Source organism: Patagioenas fasciata, chromosome 20 (assembly GCF_037038585.1).
Source record: "Patagioenas fasciata isolate bPatFas1 chromosome 20, bPatFas1.hap1, whole genome shotgun sequence".
NCBI classification, from domain to species: Eukaryota; Metazoa; Chordata; class Aves; order Columbiformes; family Columbidae; genus Patagioenas; species Patagioenas fasciata.
In genome coordinates this window covers 7,303,958-7,321,624 of record NC_092539.1, presented here as the reverse complement: position 1 = coordinate 7,321,624, position 17,667 = coordinate 7,303,958, and the positions used below count along the sequence as shown (strand labels likewise).

The window sequence follows — 17,667 nt, the reverse complement described above, 5'->3', positions numbered from 1 at the left end:
GGAGGCATCACTGGTAACTCTGCTGCCTGAGCGTGACTTGGTCATTGTCACACGCTATTGCTGGGCTCCATTCCACCAGGTCACCATTTCAAAAAAAACTTAAGAACAACTAAACATGGGGGGTAAACATGGAGCTATGATGAGGCCTCATCATACTGCCTGAGAATCAGAGACCTTTCCATAGCTCAGTTTACTTTAAAACCCCAAATAACAGAAAACAAAGCTGGCAGCTCTGTCCTGAGCAGCAGCATGTGTGACCCATCAGAGGGACAACTTAACGCTGCTGTCCTTGCCACGGTGGCATCCATCCACACAGCTGCACACACACTGACTACATTCCCAGATAAGCACGTTCCTCCCAAGAGCCTCCAGAACCCACCTGTGCTGTGAGAATGAGCTCGCTGATGATGTGCGCTGCGTGTTGACACCTATCGGGAAGCCCCATGACCTGTGCGACTCTTTCAGAACTAATCCCATCATCTGTGAAGAGAGGTGGCAAGGACTAAATTAAAAGGAGAAAACATCCACCCGCCAACAAAAGCTCCATTCTAGCACCACCAGTGCTGGCAGCATTCACACAACATAACTACCCCAAGAGCTACCTCTTCCCTCCACCTTCAGCCCCTGTTCCATGGACAAAAATCCAAGACAAATCCCAACCCACATTGCAGAGGGAACAACATTGTAAAGGCAACCCTTTAAAATGTCAACAAGCCATGGAAAAGACTGATATAATTTTAAGAGGACAAAGGCAGCTTTGATAGGTGATCAGACAGCCAAGGACCCAGAGAAAGTTACTTAGAATTAATCAACTCCTGATCCCCAAAGGCTTTAATGTCCTGAAGGAGAATTCTTTAACAGGAAATAAAAGTTTTTTTGTTATTGTTATTTTGTTTATCCATATAATTACCACTCAAGACATGACTGTTGTGACATCTAATGTTTGCATATGAGCTGTATATAATCTTACTCTCTGAAAAACACAAAGTGCACAAGGAAGCAGCACACCATATTTAAATGGGTTTCAGAAAGAGACACAATGCACCCTTAAATTAGGAAAGCCTAGCTGCTGGAACCTCAGATCAGATTCACTTTAGCGATCCCAAACTGGAACACTGGTCAGAAAGTAACCACTTTCCATCCTCACACAAACCTGGTTTAAATTGAATCCTAACTCCAGCATCATTCTGAATCTTTTTGATCATTTCTCCATTTCTTCCTATCACAATTCCAACAGCAAACCTGGGCACAGAGACCTGATGGGAAAGGCAAAGCAGTATGAAAGCTCAGAGAACTAGTCTGAATTACTCTGATTTTACAAGGAGATGCTCTTAAATATAGGGACAGGTCATGTGAGGCAGCTCCAGGCTACAGAACCATATCCCTTAAGAAAAACAAACATGTGGCCACAAATTCCTTCCCAGCTAAATGAATTCTGCACTACAAGAATGCAGCTTAAAAAGACAATTAGAAAAGTGCCATCTGGGAGTCCATGCAAACTCCTCTTTGCAGCCAGACTCGCTCTTCTGGCAACAGAACACAATGCATTTAAAAATAAGCGTACAGGTTACATGTGCAATGTGATGACTTCCACCCACTACCCGTCCCACGGGGAGGTTAGCAGAGTACTCGTGAAGAAAACATACCTCTATGCTGCCTCCTCCCATTCTAGAACTGAAATCATTGCGTACGCCTCGGAAGTCTGCCTGATCTTTCTCTCGGATGATCTCCAGTACCATTTCCCTCGCTTGCTACATGGGGAAAGAAGTTACAGTTAGCTTAAAATTATTCTGCTTGCCATCTTGGTGTTGGGGCCCCAACAGTGGCTAACGGTGATGCTTCAGGCAAAGCGCTCTCCATCTGCTAAGGGAAACAGCACTCTGATTGACAATTTCTTTTACCACAGTCAAGGGAGATCTGTTCTCAACGGCATCTTCCATGCCTGACAAAATCTGCCAAGTGTGCAAGCCGGCAGTTTCTTGTGTGCAATTGCTTCCTTCAGTCTTTCAAAGAGGCCCTTAAAATAACTTCGAAGGGTTTTTCTCTGGGTTTTTTTTGTTTGGTTTTGTTTTGGTGTTTAATTAAAGGAAGTTCTATCCTACTGGGTAAAACTGAAACCAATACAGTAAGGTAGAAGCTGTGGTAACGCAGCGGAGATCACGGCCCCTAAGAGCTAGAGAGCACATCCCAAGGAGGCAGGTGGGCAGCGTTGAGCTTAGTGACACTCAAAAGTTAAGCCCAAGCCTCCAGCAATCCAGCAAGACATTTTCTGAGACAAATGAATACTCCCTCTCCCTACCTGCAGCCCTCAAGGCCATTCACAAGCTTGCACGTGACCCAGCTAGTAAAAGCGTACCTTGGAAATAAGGCAACAGTAGCCACCGATACCAAAAAACCTACATGTCAACACCAAAGCCTTTGTTTCTACATATTACCAGTCAAACCTTTGACATTTTGGTTCTATTTCCAAGCTTGAAGTACACTCCTTTACCCTTTTTATGTATTTTCCATGCCCCATGGTATTTTTTTACAGAAGGGAACAACTCAAGACACTTCAGCGATGCTAAGACAGAAAAAAGGGCAATGGGGAGATTTAATAGGGATTTGAGAGTTAAACACTGTTGTAGCATCCAGAGAATCCCATCAAACCCAGGATTCATCCAACTTTCAAGTGCTTTCTAAGTGTGCTTGACTTTCCTACAGGCCTCAAAGATCCAGCCCATGCAATCTCTGTGATTGCCTGGCATGCTTTATGGCACGGAAGCTATGACACCAGTAGAGCGTGCAAGGCAGAAGAAACCACCTGGGAAGGAGCAGCATTTAAAGTATGCTTTGGTTAAAAGTAGCAAGACTGCCATTAACTCCTTTTTGCATATCTGTATCTCCACAATAAGAACTGTGAAAAACTTAAAAAATCTAAAAGCCCACTTGCAGTAACAAGTTTGACAAAAACAACCCAAACTTGCTATCCCTGAGCAACATCAACTGTTGCAGCAATTTATGATTACGGAGACCCTATGAAACAGAACTATTTTTATTAGGGACAGGAATGCTAAGCTAGATTTAAGTACTTAGCAAGGTATGAAAAGCACTTGCTGGGAAGTGGAACATGCCACTGCTAAACTTTAATTCTTTAATTCAAGCACTCCCATCACGCTGCAATCTTCCCGGCTTCAGTGACGATGGGTTTTTGCTCTGAATCGCAGGTATGAACACGTCTCTAGAACCCTGACACAAGGAGACTGAGGTATCGCTATTAAGCAAACCCCTTGGTTTCAGGAGTTGTCGTGGGATTATTTTTTATTTAAATTACCTGCGTCAATTGGCTGTCTGAGATAGTGAACCTCGCACAAAACTGTCTCAAATGTGTGGTTAAGCGATCACTAAGAACCACTTTGCTCAAGTAACAGATGATTTTTTGCTTCATGGACTGGAAAGCATTTCAAAGCTACTTTCTCCAAACCCTCCTCCTCAGCTCTTCTACCCATGTCTAATATCTATATGGAGTGAGAACTCCTAGGTTACACTGTAAACAAGCCAACACTTGCTAGCCTGGTGTTTTAATTTGCTCTACTCAAACTTCATCCACCTTAGAGAAAACCAGCAAGGATCATTACATTTACAGTTGGATTTGACTCCGTTACATGCTCATGAATATGCTCAAGTTCAAATTTCTCACCAGTTCTCTAGGGCAATTGCTTACTTTTATTACATACCTGTACTTTAAATGCATCTCCAGTAATACGGAGAGGTTTATCTGCTCCAGTAGGCAACGGACCATCTTGAATCATAATCATTTTCACACCTGTTCGCTCCTGAAGAAAAAGCACAGAGCACTTTGCTAAGCAGAGTCCCTACAACAAGGGACTACATTTTGGTTACTAAACATTACGTAGGTCAAATCAGCAGCTTTACAGAACACTATTTTAGCTCTCCATGGGTACTTATAGCACAAGTTCAGTAACAGTCCCAGAGTGTAAAGGACCATCAGAAAGTGTGCTACTCCCCAAGGTCTCAAATAGCTGAATCCCTTGCAAAAAGAGAACCCCTCTACCTCAACAACTGATCTTTCAGCCCTTTCCAAAATCTGTAGCTGTCTGCATATAACAGCTATGAAGTAACTAGCCTTAAAGCTATGGGATGACAGAGGCCTAATCGGGGCACTCAAAACCTACATTTTTGACCTAGGTGCTCTTCTGAAACCCTCTATTCTTTAAAAAACTTGTTCCAGATGGAGGAATAAAGAATGTCCAGGAACATAGATTCATACATAACACAACACTTTTAATTAGAAAAGAGTGGGATGAGAAAAAAACAGGAAGACACATGCCAGCTTTATCACAGAGCAGCAACAGAAGAGAAGCACAACACTTTACAACAGCACGGCTGGCATCAAAAACCATTGCAGCAGCAGAATAGAGATACCTCTCCTTGGCTACAAGGATCCTCTCCTAAACAGCAAGTACCAAATGTTATCTAAAGCACACAAGTTTCTTTCATAGTTCTGGCAAAACTTCACTACATGTGTAGCTGGGGCCAAACTGGCTTCTTATTTAACACAAGATTGGATTTGAGTCCAGCTCTCCGAAGGCAGAAGAGTAGTCCCTGCTGTAGAAGGTTAGAGCATTTAAGGCTCTCCATTTCAGCACGCTCTTGTTGATCTAGAGAAGCTGCAGTAGGGAAGAGAGCCCTAAAGTAAATGCATCTTGCGCACCTGCAACTGTTTTATTGTTTCACCTCCTTTGCCGATGACTAGACCCACTTTGGATGCCGGGATCAAAATCTCCTGAATCGTACTGTTGCCATCAACATCGTTGTGAAAACCGGGTCCGTTCCGACAGCGATCTACAATCTGCCCCAGTAGCCGTTTTGCTTGTCTTTGGAAAAGAATCGAGGGAAACAACCATTAGACAACATTGTTCCACGTGACCAAGAGACCAGGAGCCTTTGGAATGGGAAGTGATCGGGGAGAGGAGAAGAAGTGAAAAGATGAAGGAAACCACAGTTAGCACAATGTTTGCTTTTTTTTTTTTTTTTTTAATCTCTTTGATGTATATTTTCCCCTATCATGATTACTTATAAGCAGTTTGATATTTGAGAGGGGAAAAGAAAAGGAAGAGCAGCAGCATGCTCTGACCTCTTTGGACGTTAAGGATAACCGTTGAGCTATAGCATTTGGGGTGCTTATTTTGAAGACACTCTATATTTTAAACTTTTCCAAATCTTTAAAACATATATACAACCCTTGTTAAAACTCAAGCTCTGTTCTCCTTCTTGGTCAAGACAAAAAAACCACACACCGCTCTGATCTGAACACAGCACTGTGGTTAACCACACTCTGATAAGCGAGCGCCTTGCTCTTCCCTCTGATATTAACACCACTGATTAACCACTCTGATCAGTAACTTGCTCTTCTCTGTCCGCTCTTCCCAGCAGCACCACAACACTGTTCTAACACCCTCTGCCCCAAGCAGCAGCTGCTGAAGCTACACCATGAAGTGAGGCGAGAATACTGCAGCAGCAACCAGTGAAAGACTGGGGTTCTCCTCTTGGTGAGGAGAGACAGACACAAAGAAGCGTTTGGGAGATTAAAGATACCTCCCTTAAAATCTTTAGGAGATCAGAGGCAGTTGACAATGTTTCCCTTCATCTTGTAGACTCCTAGAGCCACCATACATCTTCCCTGCCCTTCTCCCATAACCCATCTCAACGCAGGCAGAAGAAAGGCGCTGGTTCCCTACACAGTCTAAAGCAGCATCTTCCCCTCTCCATTCCACACCAAGCCGTATTAGGCACCCTAGGAGGACACTCTTCTCTCTGGAAATTTGAAGAAACAGCACAAAGTCATCTCTCACAGACAGATGCTGACCCCAGACAGCTGACGGAGCGGTGGCCTGAGGCTGCACACAGACCAGAGCGCTGCTTTCTCCCGACTCTCCTCACAAAACAAGGCAAAAAGTGGAGTTTCTGGAAGCCCACTTCAAATATTCTGGAAGAGCCTTAAGAGGTTTTATTAATCTATCTCCATATTTTGCATAAAGCTCTTTTAGCGACAATATATAGAGACCACAACAGTTAGTGCACAATGTATTTCAGATGAGAAGTGGTCATCTGGAAACTAACCCTATTAGTTTGCCACTGGATATAACTAATGGAAAGACTTCTCACACAAAATCCCTCACAAAGAAATCCGACATCTAGATTGGGTTTCTCATTTCCTTCTCTTTTTCTACAAGTAGCCTGAAAAACTAGTTCAATAACCAACTCAACAAGAATTTTAGCACAAAAATAAATTCAATTTCACCTAATACCTCACCACCATGTTCTGCTTCACAAATTGAGTATTCTCACTTATTTTTATTCATTTGTATTTTATTTAAAAGACAGCCTTGGACACAACTACATGCTTCTAAAAAAAGCAGTTAAATGAAGTCTTAACTATACCTCTTCCCCACATTTCCCCCAACTGCATCTCATCAGGCATCCCAGCTTTTTAATATTTTGCTCTCATTCTCAAATACCCTTTGCTAAACAGGGAAAACCACTTCAATATCAGCAAAAATACGCTGCCTGCCCTATAACGTGAGCTTGACAATTATATTTATCCTGGTTCATTGGTTGCAGTATTATGGTAGAATAAGGAGATTTAAGTACCCTTAGATCTCTTAGGAATGGAAGAATGACGATTGTCTTCTCGTTAGAGAGACAGTCTTTGCGCCCATGTATTTTCACTATCAAATGAAACTCAAAGATTTCCAGATGGATTTTAAAAAACCCACCTACCCAAAGGCTGGGGAGAGAAAGAGCAGCTCCATATGTTAAGTGTGTTCCTGTAAGCCTGAGGATCCTGGATCCAGTTCCAGCAGGAGGTCCTCAACTGGTTTGTGAGAGTCTCAAACTCAGCTCCTGGGAAGGGGGAGGGAGGAAACACTGTCCCTAAAGTTTCTATAGGCCTAAAGAGTAGAAGCCCCTGCTAGCTGGCCACGTGTCTCTACCATGCAGGGATCAGAATTCAAGACTTGGGTTCAGTTCTTTGCCTCTTGTTGGCAGTGACGCAGAGGCAAGCACACCCATGGGCCTCATGCTGCTCTGCAACAACACCAACACCTCCAGATTATTCTGGAGTGGCACCGACAGGCTTTGGAGGCCTCATGCAGCCCCTTCTTCAGCTGGAAGGATGGTCATCTCGGTAGGAGTGGGGAAACAAAGGGGAGAAGAGAAGTGCCCTTCAACAGCTTAGCTCAGTATCCTGGAAAGGTGCAGTTCGAAAACTGCATCCTTGGTGCCCTAAGAGCAACCTCGCCCTGCGGAGGGGGATTCCATGGCAATTTCTGCAGAGAATTCAAACTGCAACTGAAAAAAAAGCCTTTGAGGTGCACAGTTCAAAGCATCAGACCAAGAGGCTCTAGGCTCCTGAGGCCCTCAAGTTTCTCTAGGCCAACATTTGCTGATGTGGCTAACGGAGTAGCACCACTGACAGAGCACAGCATTAGGGAGAAGAGAAAGAAGGAGAAAGGAAAGAAATGAAATCAGAACTCACTCAATGCTCTCTGGCATCCCGGTGAGCACACAGGGCCGCTCGGGCATCCCACCACTGTCTGCAAAGGAAACAAGAAGGAAACCTTTAATACATGGAATTTAAAAAACACAGTAGCTGCTTCAGTAATTATCAAGGACTAACGGAAGCATTTGTGCCCCCCCCTCCCGCACACAAAGCTTGTTAATGAATTCAAAGACATCCAGGGTCAACATATTTTAAATGATTTGCTGGATGTCTGCGTTCTTTTAAAGTCTTCCCCAGCAATCAGAGCAGAGTAAGAACTTAGATGCCATTCATCAACAGTTTCCTGTACAGAACTGTGATACAGTCTTCCCCAAAGCAAACAGGCACTAGCACAAAGCAAACGGATCATCCCATTTTTTCGAGGCAAGGCCACTTGTACTTAGAGCTGCTGAGATGTCTTCTGTCAGGAGCTGGAGTTGATTGGATTAATCAGAGACAAACTTCACAAGCTGAGCAAAGTGGTACCACCAGGAGAAAACTCAGCAGCTGCAACTTCGGGTCTAAGTACAACATGGATTGTCCTTTTGCACTGTACCCCGATGTTGGTTACAGGCTTTTTATTTTGTTCCCCAAGCCACCTGCCAAAGGTGTTTTCTATGCTAGTCGGGAGGTCAGTCCCACAACAGCTCCCCCCAAACATTTCAGCCTCGCACATCAGTTGTTAATGGTGATAACATGCCACGAGCATGGCAAGGGACCTGATCGAACGTACACAACTTTAAAGCCTGTTCAGCTGCCATACAAAGAGGCTCTTACCTGGAGCAATTTGAATTTTGCAGCCAGACTCTGCCTGAATCCGTGAGATCTGTTCTCCTCCCCTGCCGATTACTGAAATGAGTTCAACAAGCATCAGAACATACCGTTTTTCCAAGTAACTGCAGAGCACCTTCCCCCTTTTACTCCGCTTCAGCTATCTATAAAGGAACAGTTAGACTCCAGCATTGCAGAAGAGGCACCCACAGCATGACCAAATTTGTCACAGCAGAAAAAACTTTAAAATACTGCCCAAAGTTATTCTACTTGCTTGGAAAAACAAAACAAAAAAGCCTGTCTTGCATTGGAATGGAAATACACAGTATGCAAGAAACAAGGCACTAGTTTGAGTGCTTCCAGAAGAGAAATGTAAGTATATCTTGTTCAGCCTGAACCAACAAACCAGTTATTTGGGGTACTAAAAAAAGGCAAAGACTTTGGCTTTTATTTCTTTAAAATTCATATTTTACTGCTTCTTGCCAATGGACACACTATTTGGCTGGTCTGCACTCCACCAGAACTGTTACATACTGAAATGCTTTATCAACCTTAATGAAAATACCCATTTCCCTTAACTCTTGCAGTCGGCACACGACTATTTCATGAGACATACTGGGGAGAAACTATGTGCCCATTACCATTCACATGCTTCCCAGAGTGTAAAAAGAGCAGAACAGTCAAGTCAAACAGGTACGTCTGGCTCAAGGGGCTCTCACAGAAGCATCTCTCAGCTGTGGGTTTGTCACCTTCCTGTATCTGTCTGTCCCTGCACCAGGACTGGATCAGACACAAGGATGTCGCACCAGCAGAGCCCTCACCGAGCTGCAGCGTCCCGCTGACATCCCTCATGTGCATGGCACCAGGGCTGATAAATGGTCTGGTGGGAGGAGAGTGAGCATTTCCTTCACAGGAATCTGAGTTACAGTTTTATAGTGTCCTTAGAGTTGGGACAAAACTTCACACACTAAGGGGTAATTATCACGGCCTGTTATTTTCCTTTTTACACTCCATATATCAAATTGGAAGAGATACACAAAGATCTAGCAGCGGAAGAGACAATGCAATCACTGTAGTAACACAGCAGCAGGAGGTGCCATTGAAAGGAAGAGTAATAATCATCAAGAGGAAGAGAGAAATTAGGATCAAGTTTGAAAGAGAAGAGTATGGAATGCAAATCTAGGAAGACGTCTCATCTGAGCAATGCATCTGGCTGTGTTTCCCTGCAGCGAATGGGTGAGGGATTTAAAATTCTGTTTAACTTGCTCTGAGTCAACTCTTATTTTAACATTTAAATGCTGTTTTCCTCTCACAGGTTTGCATACTCAAAGGAAGTAAAATGTTTCAGTGAGGGGAAATAAATTCCCTTCTGACTTGTACTATGCTAGTGGGATTTTAAAAGAGAGAATTACGAAAACTCTCAGTAATTTGTACCACACAGTCTTGTTCTTCTTACTGGGACAACAAGCTTTTCCATGCAGTCTGCACTTGTATTTTAAACATGAATCATTTGGTCCCCATGAAAACAGCATTAGAAAAGGTTTATCCAAGGCTAATAAGCACAAAAACTTGTGAGCACATCAGAATAAACAGCATTCCTGCACAGAAGACACATCAAAAAACATACTTACTAAATCCAACCATTTTATCAGGCACTTTGAACTCTTCTGTTATTACAGCCCTAAAATAAAAGAAGAAGATTAAAAAAATCAAATAGTCATTTACAAAGAACCTGGAAGACAACTATGTCCATAACACTTTTGCACATACAAGCAAACACTGCATCACAAAATCATTTGTTTTGAAAGACACTTTTCGTGGTCACCTAATTTCTCCTACGCTGGATACATCTCCACCCTACTCTCCATAATCTTCAACGAAGCTGACACAATATCCTCTTTTTGTCATTCTTGCTCCAGACAGATTTAACAGAATAATGGCAAAGTTTCTTTAATATTTTGCCTATACCTTCCAAGCCACAGCCTCTGTCTACTCCTTCTGAACACGTTCTTGCTAAGAGACGCTAACCAAAGCCAATCCTGATGTGAACATCCTCTCTGATATGCACAGATTTTTTTTTATTGCCTGCCTGTCCTTATAATTCTTTTCCTTGAAATTTATAAAAGGTGTTCTTCAATTATCCCTTGAAGCCTTATTATCTCAAGACTTCCCTATCTATTGCTCTTTGGACTTTTCCACGTGTCTCTGCCTCAAATCCTAGGGTCCGACGCAATTTCCTAAGACCTGACCATAGTTGAATAGAAAGGAATTATCTTCTATGTGTTTTTGCTCAGCCACTTCTTTCTCACAGACTTTTGTCAAAATGCCAGAGTGTTTTTTACCTTTTCTCTCTTTTCCCTCTTAGGCCAGGGAAGGCAGAGGAGAGAGAATTTATTCTGCTCTGTCCTGCAGATTTACAGGAACCAAATTCAAGTTTCACATCAACTCTTCTTTCTTCACCACGACAAACAGCCCTAAAGGGTTAGCAGAAAGCCCAGCCTGGAGAAAAGCTAAGCTGACGGTTTCTCCACATTCTCAACCTCTGACTTCCTAACACTACTACAGATGGTGGATCAATAAACAATTAGAATTGATCAATAAATAATAAAACATAACCCACTGCTTACCTTTGATGTACCAGAGCCCCTAACTGGTTACCTACTGTGGCAGAGAGAGAAAAAAAGGAAAAAAATCAAAGCATTAGCACGGATAAACTAACTTCATCCCTATAGAAAAAGAGTTCTTACCATTTCATCAAAAAAGAAAGAAAAGCAAAACAGTAATTTAGGTTCAGTAGCTGAAATGAATGCGTTATGTGGTACAAAACAGGAGGGGATTTCTTGATCAACACACACCATAACCCAGTGTCCAGCTGAACACAGGATAGGGAATTGATCCGCGTCTGCCCATGCTGAGAGTCATGGGAGAAAATCCTGCCTGCCCAAATCCAAATCCCTGCAACTAACCCCCCCCCTTCCTAAATTAAGCCCAAAGTAGTAAAAAAAGAAGAGAAAAGCGGTGGAGGGAGGGGGGAGAAGAGAAATTTCAAGCAGACTCTATGTATTAAAAAACAAAATTAAAGCTGAGCGGACTCAGACTTAGTCCAGGCAAAACGCATCAAGGACCACTCGCACGTACTTCTCTCTGTGTCTCTTATCTGTGCTCCATGGAGCCCACTTACACGGAGACCTGGTAAAGGAATACGGCTGTTAAGTCACTGTATGGCACCCAACAAGCACTTGAAAACAAACAAAACAAACCCCAACAAACAGAAAACCCACCACATATTACTGAATACACACATTCCAGGCATATCTGCGATGTCAGCTGGTGGTCCATTTATGATCAGTCATTCTCCCCCCAGCTGACAACTCACAAACAGATTTTCTCCCCCCCCCCCCCCCCGCGGCCCCCGCCATCACCCCAACAGATTAGATCTTTCTTCCACATATTAATGGGGAAAATATCATTAGACCAACTCATGCAAAGTGGGAACACATGCCCTGCTGGGCTTCCTACTGGACTTTGCCTACAGCAAACCAGCTAAAAACCAGACCATTTGGTCCTAACAACCAGTTGAAAGATTATATTGCACGCCTGGAGGGCACGAGCAGCGAAACAAATGACACCAGCCAACATGTGAGCTGTGATAATACAGATGCTGTTTCAAACTACCTTGCAGCAACCTGCGCATTCTTTGACCTGAAATAAATTGGCAATCGGCTGGCAGGGTTAGAGAGCGGATGCATCCCACGCTCTCTAAATCTGGCAGAAAAATGCGTAAAGTTTGTGGCCAAACACTTTACTCAAATAAAACAGACAAAGAGAGTCAATACTGTATTTCTGCTGCATGTCAATACCTTCATAATAGTTCAGGACCAAAATATTGACAGCATATATATTTTATTACTCTCCCCAGCTCAGTGGTAAGACAACCGCTGTGTTATTGACTCTGTTAGATTTGTCTTTGCATATCCTCACCCCAAATATGAAAAGCTCTAATTTGATAACTATCAATACTGCAGTCAAAAAAGGCAGGTGATGTAATGGGGAATATTTGCTCTAGCTGACAAGCTACTATTGCTGAGCAAATTCAGAATCTCACCTTCTTGCCCCAAACTGGGCTCCGAATATTTTTGCTATATGCAATAGGCCTAGTGACTATTGCTGTAGTTCGGGATTGCCATTGCCATGGACCAGGCCACTCATTACCCCAAGATGCCAGAAAGATTGGTCTTAATGCTACAAGGCTGTATTTAAATATCCACTTCACATTTCAATTCACCAGAACGGCTCTTCGCAGTCTGTTCAGCTGCTGCCCACAAATTACAAGATAGATACACATCCTATAATCAACTCCTGAAGTTCACGCAAGGAAGAGAAGAACCGTCATTTTGTAACACAATCCTACACTTGAAAAAGACAACTTCTTAGGGGAAAACTGTACCAGCACGAGTTAAATCAGTCAGGGAAATAATGCTTCAGATATACACAACAATGGCTCCAACCCATTCCAAGTGCTATACATAGTAAACCATTCACCACCCCAGGCAGATATCAGCCTTACTGTGTATTTATAGCACCAATTAGCTAAAAAAATTAACAAACAATAACTTAGGTGTGCGATTATTCTGGCAACACTTCATAGATAACCTCCCCAAGAGCTGAGACAGAAGGTAGATGGAGAGAACTGGAAGAGATTTACTTGAACTCAATTATGATTTCTGTCTGTTTTGGGGGAAAAAGAATAAAAGAAAACAAAAAAGAAATGACGTGGCCCTGGGTTCAAACAACCTAGAGGTCCATTCCTTCCCCAACATGCTCATTTTGCTCTGAAACACGGGGAGCACCAGGGCTGGGGTGGACGGCGCTCACTGAAAACCGATTTCTGTTCCATCTCCCTCTTCACGCCAAGAAAGGGGCTGAACTCTGACAAGCCACATATATGTTTCCCCTTTTTACATATATTGAGTACAATTTAACTGTAACTGCAGTCATTTTACTGCAAATAAGAAAAAAAACTGAATAAAATCAGCACAATTTCCTATTAATGGCACCTGCTGGTTGATAACTTCACTCTGCTTCATGCTTCACCTTAACTGAATTCTACCTAACAGACACTCAAAACAAATGTGGATATTTTTTCCACCCCATAAAACAGCACAGTTACTCCCACTAAATTAATGTGCATGATGGGAATATACAATCTCATCAAAAATATCTTCATGGCTAGAATAAAATCAGAGTGACGCATCTCCTGGAGAGCAGTGGAAGAGGGTTGTGTTTCATACTTTTGAACTAAAATGGGATCATGATAAATTGTAGAAAGCTGCAAGGAAGTCACTAGTTACCCTGATTTTTCAACATTGAATGCTGCTAGGTTTTACTTCGATTAAATGGTTAAAAATTAATGTGTGCCTTCACTGTAAATCTTTATGGGCTTCCCCCCTCTTCCCTTAAATGCCTTACTTAAAAAATGGTGATCTGTAAAGTTGAGAATTGAAGAACATCAGGATTTTGCTTATTACACTGAACCTTTTGCTGAGATCTGGATTTTTGCTCTGGTCCTACTGCTGCAAGAGATGTGTCAAGGAGCATCACTACTAACTTGCATCAGCACTTCCTTCTGACCATCGCTATTTTCATTGAAAATACATTGGAAGAAAAGCATAAAGTATTCTGTACAGCAGGATCATGTTGTGTTTGAGCCCCCTGGCTCTACTATAATACAATCAAGTTTTATTACACCAAAGCAGGCCACCTTCCTATCTGGATGCACTACAGAAGCCTGGGGAAGGCAGGGGTGAAGAGGGGCTGTGTGGTTCTCTGAGGTCCCTCATCTTTGTTTCCCTAGACTCAAGGGATGTCCCAGCCCTCAGGTGCAACACTGCTGCTTAACCTTCTGTATATCACTGCAAACTTCTTCAAAGAGGTCCAAAACAAAGCAAACAAAGGTTAACGTTCTAGCAATCAGTCTCCTTCCAGCACACTAGATCCCTGCTTCCTTTGAGCAAAATGAGGCTGTTTCTTTAAGGATTATTTAACATTAAATAAACTTATTAAATTGTGCTAGTAATTAGAGAAAGCCATTAATTAGAATGGAGGCCAGCAGCAGCCGTCAGCCATTAACAGGAGGGCTGGGATCTCTCAGCAAGATACCGCCAGGTCTCCCTGCAGCTCAGACTCAGCTCATCTTTGTAAGAAACATCAACTGCAGTGAGTGACCATATAAACGTCAACTACGACTTACCGTGAGCAGTACAAATAAACCTGATCCCTTCCCTGCATTATAGCTATTGGCAGGATTACTTTACAGTTGTTTCCAGAAAGGGGAAATAAAAACAGGGAAAAAGAGAAATAATCCATCTCAAGCTCCATCTAATACCTATACACCAGGTCATCAGGGCCGCTGCTACCAGCTCTTTGTTGTAGATGAAGGTTATGTTAAGGAAGTGCAAAAGACGCTCACACATTCTGGTTTCCAATACAATGACAAATCTATTTTTCCTGGAAATGCTCTAAAAGCAGCTAAATTTGTTTTGACCAGCGCATTGTCACCCTGTCTTAAGACCACTTCCTAAGCTGACATCAATCAGCCACGCCAGCAGCTGTTTACAAAAATGGGCAGGCACAATTAGATTTTCCTGAGAGACAGACAGCTCTCCTGTCACCTTAAATACTTCCTCTGGACCCAATTTTTTCAGGAGTATTAGGAACAGAAGTAATTTTCTAACAGCTCTGTGGGCATATGGAAGCAGTGAGACCTGCACCCAGCCGTGAACATGCAGGATACAAAGGTTAACAATCAAAATCTTTAGCACCAGATTTGTTTCCAAGCTATCCAGAGCAGAATGTATCCAAACCCCCGCACTATAAAATTTCTAGAGCATGCATACAATATAATCGTCTCTGAACAACAATGTCCCCAAACTGGGGTTCACAGACAAGCAGAAAATGGAGAAAAGTGTGGGCATGCAATCCCAGCACCCTTTGTTCACAGCTAACAGAGGACTAAAAGATCATCCAAATGGGAAGTGCTTTCCTAATTTAAGCATCCTGTTAAAAGTAACTGCTGTCTTTCAGGTGGCTAAAGCTGCATTATAGACTTTAAATGCCAAGGCAGCAAGAGTAGGTAGCCTAAGACACACTAAGGTATGGATCATAGCACAAAGAAATATAGAGCAAGAAGTAGCTGCTGCTTCAGAAGTTCATTGGCCAGGCTGCAGTTTTGATCATGCTGTTGGGTGGGGAACTCATTCACACAATTGTATTTCAGTACAGGGCTTACTAATGTTATTAGAAATAAACCCCAAGATGACCAAAGCTGAAAGATCCAATATAACCCTTGCTGCTACCCTGACAATTCCAGTTTCTTTGTGAAATTCCAGTCCTTCAAAATGTTACTTCCATCATTTCTGCTCTAAGATCTCAATAGATCAGATTTTTGGGAAGGGAGCTGAACAAAGTTATAATATCTACAGATGTAGACAAGGGCCAATACAGCTCTTGGAGCTACTTTAAAAACAGTTACAAGCAAGGCTCAGTGCTGAACAAGCATCCAGGGTGAGCAAACACTCGTAGGTCTTTCCATCAGCGGAACAACGGCAAACAGAAGAACTGGGAGTAGAGCCACCCTGGAAGGCTCTCCCAGAACCGTACCCGCTCCACTGAGTTACCCAACACAACACAAGAAACCAGCAGTAACGCACATTTATAGTCCAGACTGCAATTGTATCGACACGGTTTGCGTCAACACAAACAAGGCTCAGCAAGTCATAGGGCTCACCGGTAAAAGTTTAAGTACAAAGTCTAACTTGCGCTGCCATTAAGTGCTACAACCATTTCACATGTTAAAAGTTCATAAAAGAACATTTTGCCAAGAGCTCAGATTTCTCGGTTCAGTCTGATGCATCAATGGAAGAAGTAGGTTTCGAATGACTAGTTCCTAGAAGGTTCCACTTTTATTCTTTCTCACATACAGCCACTTATCTCAGTCATTCAGTCACAGCTCAGAGCTGTTCAGCGCTCCTCAGTGCTGAGCAGCCAGCTTGACAGCCCAGCGCCTTCCCATACAGAAACCGTCACATACCAGTAATACCAGAACTACGGCTTCTCACAGACACAGTGATGCTCCAGCCCCACATATAAGGCGCAGTGGCTCACCCACATAAACCCATTCTTTACTAAAACACTGAACCAAAGGAGCAGCAACCTCTTGCTCAAATAGAGCCAACACCAGAGAACAAAGTGGGTTGTGGCATCTGTTCAGAAACAGTAATGTTAACAAGCCAGAGGCTCCACATGAAAGAACCTTCTCCCAGTGCTCTAGCATGTTTTTTTCAGAAGGAGAAGCACGCCTGTGGTATTTTCAGCCTTTGTATCAGACAGAAGGAATTATTTTCAGACTGAGTGCAAGGCAGCAGCTTTCTTATCACTTCAGTGCTCTTAAACATATCTGTGGGGGAGAGAATAGCCCTGCAGGGCTACCTGTGTCAGAAAAAATACTAGACGAAATAAGAGAGTAAGACACAGCCACATTTTCTTTTTACAGCCAACCACAGGAAAAAGTGAGCTCTCTGCATCTAGTCAACAGCAGATAATACAGTTTAAACAGTTCTTGTAATGGTGCACATCATTAGATTTGTAAAAAAGAAAACATCTAATGATTTTGTTGTTCCCATAAAAAAGCTAGTAACTCATTTAAAAATTGTAACACTTTGTACAATATTAACTCTCTACAGTTACCAGATATGGTCCACTCAGTAAATTATTCTTTGGCTGTGGCCAATGTTAAATGCTTCAGAGATTTAAGAATCCTCAAATTATCATAAAAGCTAAGCCTAATATGGGAAGTTTCCTTCCAACTTGCATCAACAACCCTTCTCCTTAAAATTCACATACAAAGCAATTAGAGCTCAACAGGTTTTATTTGCTAATTCCCAAAGTTCACGAAGTAAGAAAGAAGTGCTTCACGTTTATACCACTAACACCTAGGAGCCCTGTGCTATTTAGATAAGACTAAACAGCACAGAGAATCTTGTATAAAATTTCTATACGCAGAAAGATGGATTGATTTCTGTCCTTAAAGCAGACAACTGCCTCCATAGGTGAATCCACAAGACTGACTAATCACAGCCAGCTTACCTCCATCATCCAGGGGCCGTTTCTGCACTCCATAACCGTAGACTGACGGGTCCACAAGTGTTGTAGAATTATTCAAGTGAGGAATATCTCCAATTTTAGCAGCAATCTATAAAAACAGGGGATAAAAGTATGATTAGCACACCTGAAGTTTCAGCCCCCACAGCTAAACACTCTTTCTTCCAGTAAGGTGTTTACCCCAGCTATTTACT

General features: G+C 42.6%; 1 protein-coding gene across 4 annotated transcripts in view; it reads right to left on the bottom strand.

The window, feature by feature from the left end:
* The window catches only part of FUBP3 (far upstream element binding protein 3), a 37,807-nt gene that overhangs the window by 14,095 nt on the left and 6,045 nt on the right, over positions 1–17,667 (bottom strand). For 2 of the 4 annotated variants that reach the window (XM_065853845.2, XM_065853848.2), the window contains exons 2-12: positions 17,459–17,564; positions 11,453–11,503; positions 10,942–10,975; positions 9,946–9,995; positions 8,321–8,392; positions 7,541–7,598; positions 4,715–4,877; positions 3,717–3,815; positions 1,647–1,751; positions 1,154–1,256; positions 380–480 (exon numbers count right to left, since the gene is read on the bottom strand). In XM_065853845.2, the coding sequence (XP_065709917.1) occupies positions 380–480; positions 1,154–1,256; positions 1,647–1,751; positions 3,717–3,815; positions 4,715–4,877; positions 7,541–7,598; positions 8,321–8,392; positions 9,946–9,995; positions 10,942–10,975; positions 11,453–11,503; positions 17,459–17,564 (942 nt within the window). The remainder of the gene's footprint in view (positions 1–379; positions 481–1,153; positions 1,257–1,646; positions 1,752–3,716; positions 3,816–4,714; positions 4,878–7,540; positions 7,599–8,320; positions 8,393–9,945; positions 9,996–10,941; positions 10,976–11,452; positions 11,504–17,458; positions 17,565–17,667) is intronic. The other 2 variants (XM_065853846.2, XM_065853847.2) reach the window with 2 other exon arrangements.